This window comes from Pezoporus occidentalis, unplaced genomic scaffold (assembly GCF_034315485.1).
Source record: "Pezoporus occidentalis ecotype Australia unplaced genomic scaffold, CSIRO_AGI_Poc_V1 ctg63, whole genome shotgun sequence".
NCBI classification, from domain to species: domain Eukaryota; kingdom Metazoa; phylum Chordata; class Aves; order Psittaciformes; family Psittacidae; genus Pezoporus; species Pezoporus occidentalis.
In genome coordinates this window covers 455,350-467,415 of record NW_026915977.1, presented here as the reverse complement: position 1 = coordinate 467,415, position 12,066 = coordinate 455,350, and the positions used below count along the sequence as shown (strand labels likewise).

General features: G+C 46.3%; 1 protein-coding gene across 3 annotated transcripts in view; it reads right to left on the bottom strand.

Moving 5' to 3' along the window:
* SMOX (spermine oxidase) overlaps window positions 1–12,066 on the bottom strand; it is a 60,394-nt gene that overhangs the window by 21,580 nt on the left and 26,748 nt on the right. For all 3 annotated transcript variants that reach the window (XM_062640118.1, XM_062640117.1, XM_062640119.1), the window contains exons 2-3: window positions 5,338–5,572; window positions 154–380 (exon numbers count right to left, since the gene is read on the bottom strand). In XM_062640118.1, the coding sequence (XP_062496102.1) occupies window positions 154–380; window positions 5,338–5,545 (435 nt within the window). In that variant the 5' untranslated portion in view covers window positions 5,546–5,572. The remainder of the gene's footprint in view (window positions 1–153; window positions 381–5,337; window positions 5,573–12,066) is intronic.

The following is a 12,066-nucleotide window of genomic DNA, read 5'->3' as shown; positions in this document are numbered from 1 at the left end:
TCGGGTACAGTTAAGCAGATGAGAGCAAACTAAGTGTGGATTGAAGGCATTGCTGGTTTTCTACCTTTGGCCAGTACCTGGAACGTTGTAACTCTCAAGGATTCCTACTGTTTCAGGCAAATCTACAACCTGACAAAGCAGGTGAACACCAACCTCGTTGTATAAATCACTGAATTCTTCAACCACATCTTTCGGGATCCTTTGCCCATTGTTGGTAAGGTGATAAGCCACCCCATTCTTGGAGTAAAGACTGATCCGGCCAACACTCCTCTCGCCATCAGTGGTCTCTTCAAGTAAACCATTGTCTTCTGCTAGATGATAGACTGGGTTTCCATGTGAACCATGAATCCACGTAGCTCCCAGTTCAAAAGTGGCGTGCCCTGCAGAAGAGTAAAGCAAGCAAAGCAGTTAGTGAAGCCCAGCTGCCTGAAAGCTGGTCACACTCAACCCTGGATGTCCCTGTGCAATAGCAGACCGATTGCTCGAGGACAACACAAGTCTGAACATCATTTGAGTGAGCTTCCTCTGTTAGACATGTTAGACATATCTAAAACATGAAGTGTTCTTCACACCTTTCCTTCAGGATACTAGAAGGTGCTAGAAGGATGGGATGTTTTCAATAAAGATAGATCACAGTGACACATCTCTGATACTTAAGGCAGAATCCAGAATCTCCTACTTGCCAGTGCTTAGCATGGACGTTGCTAACTGCTTTATCCTTGCTACTTGGCCTTTCTAAGTCATCGTCTCCAAACCTGCACTTTAGAACATGATCAGACAGCAGAGGATGAACTGATCATGTTGCAGCACAAGCCCTGTACTAGTGGGAAGGAAAAGAAACCTCACTGCACTGCTGCAAAAAGGACATACAAGAATATTTACATAAATACTACAGCTGTAGGGAAAGAACAGAGTACCTAAAGACTCCACACACTGTATTCAAGAGGAGGGGATGGATACCAGGACACAGGAAGAAAAGCATCTATAGCAGGGAGATGTAGGAAAATTTGGGTTACCCATCATTGGCCTGCACACTGAAACTTGTCCTGTGATTAAAAATGGATGTTATTTACAAGCATACCTCAGATTAACGGCAATACAAAAATGCATTTCCATTCCCCACATAAGTAAATGGGTTCTGTTTTATTATTTATGCCTTCGAAAACTTAAATCAGGTTCTTTAGAAAGATGCACTGTCAGGATGAACACCAAAGGCATTTAGCCTTCATCACCTACACTCTCTGCCTGCAAAACACAGGCAGTTTGGTCAGCCCCACTCTCTCCCTTTGGGCATGTAAGAATAGGACAAGGAGCATGGCTTTATCTTGCCAGAGGGGAGACTGAGATGAGCTCTTAGGCAGAAGCTCCTCCCTGTGAAGCTGCTGAGGCACTGGCACAGGGTGCCCAGAGAAGCTGTGTCTGCCCCATCCGTGGCAGTGTCCAAGGCCAGGCTGTACAGGGACATGTTGAGGAGCACAAAGGAGGTGCTAAAACTAAGCCTGGGTCATGTCCTCCACCCACAGTTTTACAGATTCTCAGAACTCCAAAGCTGATTTCAAGTCTACAGAAGCTGAGCTCTCCCAGCATCCCAGCCAGCACCACGCTGTGCCGCTCACTGCCCATGTGTGTGAATGCCTGATTGTAGTTAATAGAATCCTACTCGATGAAGAAAGGATCATGCAGTTACCAGTCATCACATACTGCTTAACATGTAAATACATGCTCAGGCAGAACGACACTGCAGCACTCTGCTGTAATGCAGTCAAGTAATGGGTGAGAGCTCCAGGAAATGCTGCTCTAAGATATTGCCTCCAAGGGAAGCTCCATGTGTCTTGTTTTTCAAGCACACAACCACCTCCCCATTAAGGAACACACTGATCTCCCTTCAAAATATGCATCATAGGTCAGGGGAGCACAAGATTTCTACGTGTCCCTAAAACAAAGCATGTGCTTCAGAGCAAACAGCATCGAGTGTGAGCATTTAAGGTACCACAAACTCCACTACACTCCCACAGCACCCAGCCCAGTGGAAACAACTGCTGTGCCCTGGCAGCCAAAGGTAGAAAGCTCATAAATACTGCATTTGGCAGCCACTTGTTAATGCAATCCTCCTGCGAGTCCTCACATGCCAGATCAGCAGCAGCAATGCTGCTTTATGTCAACTTGCTCTCCTTCTCTTTATCTATGGGGCACCTGAGCTTTGGAAGTAAGAAATCTTCCTCTCACTGTCTTGGTGCTTGGTAACAACCATGCTGCATTCAGAGTTCTCCTGTTTTCAGTGAGGAATACAAGCAAATAGCAATAAATTAGGAATAATCATTCTTAGCTGTGAGACTTAGAAGCTCACTATCGTTGCTAGCAAGCAGATAAGCCACTTGGACCCGGTGTAAGTTACACGCTGAATTATTGAAGTGTAAAACTAAATAACATCTTTTAAAATAGAGATAACTAATTTACTTTCAGGGCCTTAAAAGGCTTTGGTCTCAATGCAAATCTACTTGTAATGAATCTTTCAATACCACAAGGAAAGGAAAAAACCCTGCTTCCTATTAATCCTCACACAAAACAGGCAGTTTTCCTATTAATCCTTACACAACAATATACCATGCCAGCAGTTTTCCAAAGGAACACAGAGATTGTGTATTAGGACTTGGGAATTTTCCCATTTCACTTTGCAGCCCTGACTAATCCTTGAGCATCCTGTCATGAAATATCATGGATACAGGTGTTCTATCTCATGTACAAGAAATACACTTAGAACCCACAAACACACGAATCCTCTGCCTCACCTAAGCTAGAAATGATGAAGCAAAACTTGAAAATTCCCCTGTGCTGAATGGATCCAGTTGGAACTGGAGGAGCTTTAAGGTCCTTTCCAACCTAAACCATCCTGTGATTCTATGAGTCTCGTAACTAATGGGGTTTGCACCAGGGCTCTGCCTCCCCTAAACCAATGCTGCCACGACTGGGCTGGTAGCACAAGGAGATAGATGCTCTGTGCAGCTGAGGCGAACTCCTGTTCCTTGCAAGACATAGCATGGCTCAGTGAGAGTGGAAATGTCAAGATACAACCCCAAGAAGGTGCTACCATAGCTCTGTTGAAGATTTAAATCAGTTCTTTAGTCAAGTGTGCAAACAGGGGAATGGCCAGAAAAGTTTAACGTTTAAATGTTTAACGTTTAAGTTTAACATTTGGGGGTTGGAACTGGATGATCTTAAGGTCCTTTCCAACCCTAACTGTTCTATGATTCCAAATGATATTTAGAGAGGCTGGGTTTGTTCAGCCTGGAGAAGAGAAGGCTCATGGAGACCTTGTCATCATGCTCCAGTATTTAAAGGGTAGCTACAAAGATGGAGAATCCCTTTCTACACGGAGTCCCATGGAAAGGACAAGGGGTGATGGGCACAAGTTACTCCTAGGGAGACTGCAACTGGAACCAAGAGGAATATTTTTTCCCAATGAGAACAATCAGTCATTGGAATCACCTCCCCAGGGAAGTGGTGACTCCCCAGCATTGGACACTGTTAAGACTGGGCTGGACAGCGTGCTGGGACATCTGGTCTAGGTCATGCTTTGCCTAAAAAGGTTGGACCAGATGATCCTTGAGGTTTCTTCCAACCTGGGATTCTAGTATCCCAGACAAACAGATTCAAATGGTCCTATGCTGAAGACCTGGAAGAACCACTTCTATAAAAGGATTTTGTAAGCTTGAGCCAGTTGTGAGAAATGAGCAGGTAGCACAGAAGAGAACACAGCACAGGACCATGCTGCCCTTTTTGCCCTTGCACCAGGGAACAAGGAAGTTCTGAGTCTATGCTGCTTGTGTAGATCACCACCCACCACAGCTTCAAGACTGTTTAACTGAAGGACATATGAAGCTGCGAAGCACTCAAGGGGCCATAACACAGACCCACCTCGGGAGAGAACTGCAGTCCATACCCACAGTGTCACTGACAGTTTGTAGAGGATAAGACATATGGGAAAGACATTAAAAGATCAAGACTTTGGATTCCAGTCCTTTGCTCTGCAAATCGCATCTACAAACTGCCAGATCTCCACCAGGCTGCTCTTGCCTCGTATTAGTTAACAAACAGGAGGTATGTTCCCAGCAAAGACATGAGTTACACGTGAGGGTGTGCAAAGGTGAGACAATTGGTCTCAAAACCACTACAACACCACTATTTCCACAAGTGCACTGACAACATGATTTATTCCTCCCTCAAGATTCCCGGTCTTCAACACTTCCCTCCTCCTGCAGACACGATCCAGGATATTTTTAATCCAGAGTATTGTGAGTAAAGGACACACTTCCCATTCCAACCTCTATGCCAAGTCTCGGCAGCATGGAGAGTGCCCTATTCCAACCCTGGAGGTTAGATTTGTCCAACTGCCTTCACATTCATTTCCCTTCTGCAAGTTCATAGGACACAGCTGTTTATTACCGAGCAATACAGGGTCAGTGATGCAAGCACCTACACATAAATAGAAAGAAGGGCAGCAAGAGGCCAGAGTTAACAACACAGAGAGTGGGATCAGAAACAGAACCAGGTAATTGAAATCAGGAAGGCAACTCAGTAGAAGTGAAGAGCTTTTTGCCTCCTGCAGAGAAGAGACAGGCAAGACCCTTCTAGATAGCACGGAAAGTCTCCTTGAGTGCAACTTTTGTCCCAGTAGTTTTGCATTTAGAGATTTGACAAACCCAACTGATGCTGGATTAAAACATCCAGTGTCTGCACCTTTATTACATGCCGAGAAAGGAAGCTCCAGAAGTAGGAAAGCTGCAAATCAGGATGAAAGGGTACACTGAAGAGGTTTTTCCAGCAGCCTGATTCACAGTGGGTGGTGCCCTACATACAAAATTAGTCCTAGGGAAATAATGGGGCTATTTGTGAAACAGAATAGGCTGGAGCTTGCTCCTGTGGAAGTGATAGAAGTCACAGAGAACCAGCCCTTCACCAGCCAGATTCACTGATGGCTCTTCATCAAGTCAAGCTCAAAAACATTGGTGAAAACTCTCTCAATACAGTTAATCACAGCCCTGTTAAACAGAGCACTCCCTGTACCAGTGATAAGTCACTGACAGCTTTATTTCACAGGGTCTGGAGCAGCCCTCCCTCCAAAGAGATGCACAAACTGAAGGGATGCACAAACCTCCAAAGAGATGCATGGCTCAGATTCACCACCCACCTCCAAAAGCACCAACATCCCACCTCAACCAACCTTCTTCTGGCCGGAAAAGCACACTGCTAAAGTGAGTTTAACCTCATGACAGCACTAAACCCTGTGAGCAGAGCAAAGCAAACCCCCCCCAAGGGCTCCCCGAAGGCTGCTCTTACCAAGTTTCACACTCTGCACGCGGCCTCCGATGCGGTCAGTCGCCTCAAGGACAGTTACATCCGTGAAGCCGCTTTCCAGGAGCGCTTTGGCTGCTGAGAGGCCTGCAAGCCCAGCACCAATGATCACTATTCGAGGCTGTCGCTTTCTCCGTAGGCCACTACTGAGAGGATCATCCGTGCTGTCTGCAGATATGTCACAACTTTGCATGCCGTCCAAGCTCTCTTTCTAAGGAACCTGAAGGGGAAGAAGCACACGAGGGCTTTGTTCAGGGCAAAACACTTCTCCTCTGCAGTTCAAAATCAAAGAAGAGGAGCAGAAAAGAAAGGGAACGTGTGAATTAAACCCAGCCGTCAAAGTGGGATGCGTAAGGATAACTGAGGTCAAATAGGGATGCAACAACATTTTAGACTGGAGCAACAGCACTGGAGGCTCCAGACATCTCCACCCTCTTGTACCATGTAGACTATTTGAGGAGAAGTCAAAGGATTTTCTACCTCCCATCTCTTTATATAACCTCCAAAAGTGGCAATTTTGTGGTAAAGACAAAGACAAAGCAAACCACATGCCCAGTGCTGACAAGTCCCACAACACAGAGATGAAGCTTCACTTTGCCTCTGTGGCAACCACAAAGCATAAGCTGCAGATCAGATAACTAGGGCACTAGGTAAAGAGGATTTAGCTCAAAGCACGGAGATCAGAGATCAAACCAGCCATTATAGAAATGGTACAGATAGAAATGTTTCAACTGATGAAAGCCAACAAGGGCCAGCTCAAAAACTCAGCCACGGGAGGTAACCCCTGTCCTGCCACATCAGGATCAGCCTCAGGCTTTGATGAAGAGCAGTTCAAACCCATACCAGCCCTCACTATTCCAATTCTATGTCCACCTACCCAATGTGTCTGACTGCTATTCCAAGCAGTATCCTATTGTTCATGTACATCCTTAGCTCTTAGGTCCCATCACATTATTTAAGCTCATGGCCTGAGCCCATGGTTAAGGTTAAACCTTAATCAGGGACCAGCAGTATAGGATGTCTTTATATAGAGAAGCACAGAATCAACCAGGTTGGAAAAGCCCTTCAAGCTCATCCAGTCCAACCATTCCCCAGCACAGCCAAGGCCACCACTAACCCATGGCACTGAGGCCTCGTCTCCACAGTGTGTGAACACTTGCAGGGCCTGTGCCTGCAGCCCTGCCCTGGGCAGCCTGTTCCAATGCCTGAGCACCCTTTGGGGCAGCAATTGTTCCCCAGCTGCATCTAACCTGCCCTGGTGCAGCTTGAGGCCGGTTCCTCTTGTCCCATCCCTTGTTCCTTGGCAGCAGAGCCCAGCCCCTCCTGGCTCCATCCTCCTGTCAGGCACTTGTAGGGAGCCACCAGGTCCCCCCTGAGCCTTCTCTTCTCCACACTGAACCCCCCAGGTCCCTCAGCCCTTCCCCATCACACTTGTGCTCCAGGCCCTGCACCGGCTCCAGTGCCCTTCTCTGGCCCTGCTCCAGCTCCTCAATGTCTCTCTTGCAGTGCAGGGCCCAGTAACTAACTCTGCTCCTGCCAACACAGTTCCAACTGCCACTGAACAACACAACAAGTGACACTGAGCCAGCTCTGGCTGCAGTTGAGATATAAACTTCTACCTGCGATTGCATCAATCATCTCCCTGTTTTCTTCTCCTGACCAACACATCCCAGCTAGCAGATCCTTGCCATAGGGAGCCAGACATTAGCATTTGGAGAGTTATTTCCAAGCTCAAGTCAAACACATCAAGCATCTGATGCTTTCTAGTCCATGGGGAAAGAGTCACAACTCCTGTCAGCTTGACAAGCAGAAAAGCTGTGAGCAGCCAAACCCAGCCACTGGTCTTCTGAGCAAGCTGGATTTGAAAGCAACACAACAAGAGGCAGGAGTGAATGATTTCCTCCCTGTTCCACAAGAAATAGTGACAATCTGGAGCAGGCAGAGAGGTGGAGGATGCAAAGCTTCCTCCCTATAGCAAGCTGGTCAAGTTTCCAGCTGGAGACACTTCAAGACTTGCCTCTACTTGGCTTTGATGCCGATTCATTCCTCTTGAGGACTTTGCTTGAGCCCTGTCCATCACTGGTCCTTTACCTCCCTTTCCAAGCATGTCCATTTATTGACTTTTAATCTAACAAGTTAGGAAGTGATGTTTCTCTGGGTTCAGATCTTTAACATGGGCCCCAAATATTGGGGTCTTGCTATTCGGAGCTTCAGGGAAGTCCACCACCAGGATATGAAGGGTAAAGCAGCACAGTTATTAACTGGTACCTAGGAAATGCCACATTAAGTCCTACTGAAGAGCCTGGGGTTGGTTCAAAGAGGAATGACCCTCTTCTGGCAGTACCAGCTTCCAGCAGTAAGGGATCCAATATGGATGCTGTAAGGTAGCACTAATGTCTGGACCTCTGAGCCTGAGAAACCCATGGACTTCTCCCCCATGCATTTGCCGACTCCCTTCTGCATCCCTCTGTACTTTTGGCCTTCACAACCATTTTTGGTGAGAAGCTCCACAGCCTGTTACCCTAATGCAAACATTCATGTTCTTTTGGTGGTTTCAACACTGCTATGCGATGAAAACTGAGGATAGCCCCCAAAACTATGGTGGAAGAAACACTGAACACTCATTCTCTGTTCATATTCTCCGTGGTGCTAAGGACTTTCATATATAATCCTAGTCATCTCTATTTCAGGAAGAAATAAATCTTAACCTGGCTAGTCCTTTGTGAGCCATTACAAACCCACAGCTGAAACGACTCTTACTAAAATCACAGCATGGTTAGGGTTAGAAAGGACCCTAAGATCATCTAGTTCATCTCTTCAGGACTTATTACAACCCATAGACATTCTACGACACTCTCCACTTCTCAGCCAGTCTCCAGGAAACACACTGATCCGTGTATTTTAATTGACAAAGCAAAGAAACATCTTTTCTGCCATCTATATCCTATAGAACGGAATTGGTTTAGCTCAGGTCTTTAAGCACAGCTTTCCTAATCCTGGCTTCAGCGAACTTGTGTGAATTCATCACACGAAAGCTTCAATTTCTTGTCCTCCCCTCCTGTTTCAGTGTTTTAATAGTGGATTAGGTGGCTCATCCAGATGGATGAGACAATGCCAGGGTGTTGTGTGTGTACAGAGTCCTGGTTTAGAACCCACCCTTGATGAGCCAACAACCTGCACTGTACAATCAGCAGGGGAAGGCAATTAAAACTGATCAAAAGCTTGAGCTTTCCAACCAGGATCCATGCTCCATGTGGAAAGAACAGATGAGATAATTATATGAATCCCCACTACACTTGATTTCAGTATCAATTATACACTCTGTTAGGCTTATAAGACAAGCACATAAAACACATTAGATGCAATGCTCTACCTCAATACTTGCCAAGCCACCAGCCAGGGCTTGAGCCAGTATTACTGGGTCCTCTGACACACAGCTAGTTTGGCTTTTGACTTTCTGATTGCCAAAAAGGGGTTGCTTCTTCTCTTTCTGAAAGAGTGTGTGAGTTGTTGTACAGTGAATCTCCCTGAGGCTGTGATTTGACTTTGGGTCCAAGAGCTAAGTCACAGTTGCACTAAAACTCCCCCTCACTTTGTCTTGCTCACAACTTTCATGTGAGACAACTAACAGGCACTGGTGGTCAAAGCCAGGCTGGACAGAGCCTTGGGTGCCATGGTTTAGTGTGAGGTGTCCCTGCCCATGGCAGGGGGGTTGGAACTGGATGATCTTAAGGTCCTTTTCAACCCTAACTATTCTGTGATTCTATCGTTACCCACAAGAAAGAAATACCCAAATACACATATTCTTTCTGTCTTAAAAATATAGCTTTGAGCCTCTTACCTCTTGTACATCAGTGACTCATTGTATTTTAATCACTTCTTCCAGATCTGCTCCCTTTTCTCCGTCTTTATCACCACCCTGCCCTTGCCTCCCCCTCATTCATCCCTTCTCACTACTGTTCATTCCCTTGATTCAAAAAATACCTTTAAAAAGTCCTTCAAAACAACCTTTGCCCAAAAAAGCCCTTGAGCACAACAGGTTTCCAGCAGACAAATCTTTGCAGAGATATATTTTCTATGGTGGGCACCATTCTACCAACCCAGCATCATGGGTTTCCATTCCTGGCATTTGTACGCTTCAATCCTATGAGCTCCCCATCCCTTCCTCTCTGCTGATCTTAGTTACCCTCCAAAGGAAATGGCTCTTTTCCTCAGCATCTGTGAAGAGGACTTAACACCAGCACTACCCTGCCAATAACTGAGAGATAATGTTGAACAGACTCTTGTGTTTCATCCTATTATTAAAGATACATTCTGCATATATTCCTTTATATAGAGTGCCTTTACTTATGTCAATGGCAACGTAGAAACAGCATGAATGCAAATGCTACCCTACCCTTCCCTACCTTTAAAGCAGCAGAAACAGTAATAAAGCTCAGAGGAATGTCCACTTCATGGTATTTTCCTCTCATCTTGTCAACAAAGCCTTGCAGGGCACAAGGAAGAAGCCAGAGAATTTAGGCAGTTCACAGCTCTTCTCTGCATTACAATACTCTCAGACCAGGCTATTCTTTGAGGACCTTTCAGGAAAAGGTCACCAAGGCTCCAGCAACTTAAAAATACAAAACCAAAATAAACAAGACCATTTCTCAAGGAAATCTGCTATTCTTAGCTCAAACACTCTTGCAGTACTATCCTTTGGGATGACACAAAGACTCAGGGAAAGCAACATACTGAAAACAATGCTTGCCTGGGTAAAGGCTTGTCTAGTTTGATTGGGGTTTGTCTGGAGTATTTTCCATCAGGATTGGCTTGTCTTACAAAAAAGCATCCTTCCTCACCCCTTGTGCTTCATATCACACTCTGGATTACCTTATAGCCAGGAGCCATGGCTGTGAGTTCCCACTATTCAACAGCCCACAAACATAGTCATATCTGATGGGACCCACCTTCACCCCAGTTCATCACAGCATCACAGACTGGTTTGGATTGGAAGGGACCTTAGAGATCATCCAGTTGCACCCCTCTGGCAATGGTCATCCCTTCAGGGTAATCTCTCAGACAGGCTGAGAGAGCTGGGCTGGGTCAACCTGGACAAGAGAAGGCTCCTGAAGGGGAGACCTGAGAGCAGCTCCAGTGCCCAAAGGGGCTGCAGGAAAGCTGGAGAGGGGCTTGGGACAACGGCCTGGAGGGACAGGCCAAGGGGAATGGCTTGAACCTGCCAGAGGGGAGACTGAGATGAGCTCTGAGGCAGAAGCTCTTCCCTGGGAGGGTGCTGAGGCACTGGCACAGGGTGCCCAGAGAAGCTGTGGCTGCCCCATCCCTGGCAGTGTTCAAGGCCAGGTTGGACACAGGGGCTTGGAGCAAGCTGCTCTAGTGGAAGGGGTCCCTGCCCGTGGCAGGGGTTGGAGCTGGAGGAGCTTTAAGGTCCTTCCAACCCAACCCATTCTACGATTCCCATGCCTTCATTCATGCTCTGCAGTGGTATCAAAGCAACCAGTTTCATTCCTTGCAGATGAAACTAAACTAGAAGATGCACTCCAGGAGAACCAAAACGCATGCCGTCCACTAATGAGTATTCATTATGGGACCAGAGCACAGCAAGTCCAACTTGGAGGCTCCAGGGACTCACAGTTGCAGACTGGGAACCTCAGAACTCTTTCACTTGACATATCACCTCATAATACCATGATATACTGATCTAGAAAAGGCTTTTTACACCTAAAATGAGGTTGAGACAAGCTGCACCTCCAGAAGGGGCTGTATTTCCACATGCTCTTCTGAGACTCCTGTACAAGATCCCAGTTTTCTTTCCTAACCACACTGTTTGCCTGAATGCTTTAGTCCTTGTGCAGAGTGCTGAGTTGACAGTCTTCACATCAACAGCCAGCCTGGAGGGTAAGAAACGCATCAACACAAACACCCTGCTGACCACACAGACCAAGCAGCTCCAACACAAACCAGCCAAAAGTCACCACGATCACTTTATTCCCTCTAGGTTTTCAATTGATGGGGATTACTCATCATCCTTAACCAGAAACCAAAACAATACTGTGCGTGCTTGAAAGGAAGTGGGGCAAAAAGAAGCCTTCATTTCAGCTGAAAGACTAAATGGATGCACAAGAAATAAACACACTACTTTCTTATTATTGTTTTAAGAGTGCTATTCAAGATACTATCAACACATGAAGGGGCACTGCACACACATGTGTTTATAACGCAGGTTTGGCATCACAGCCTCCGAGTGTTTGCAAACAGGGAGTCCTTGACACCAAAGATTAATTCAATCTAAGCAGAGACAAAGGGAGATTGAGCAACCAAGGGCAGAAGCTGGAAGAATTCAGAGCAGAAATGTCTATTTTTAACAGTGGCACTAATCAGCTGTTGAAATGCTTCTCACTACACACAGAGAGGATGCTGCTTGAAGCCTTTAAATCAGGATCCAATCTCTCATGGACATTTATGAGTCCCCAGGAGACATGGCTGTGGTGGTGGGAATGCTCCTGCCTGTCCGATAGACATGGGCAGATTGTCACAATGGAACTTTGTGGCCTTTGCACCTCAGGGATCTCCCGCAATACGGATCTGCCTGTGAGCACATGTGGTATTATCATAGTGTCTCAAGTCTCTACATAGTGTTCTAGCGATGGAGCACAATAGATGTAATTATCTCTGAACCTAAGTCATGGCAATCCCCAAGCACAAACACAGGCT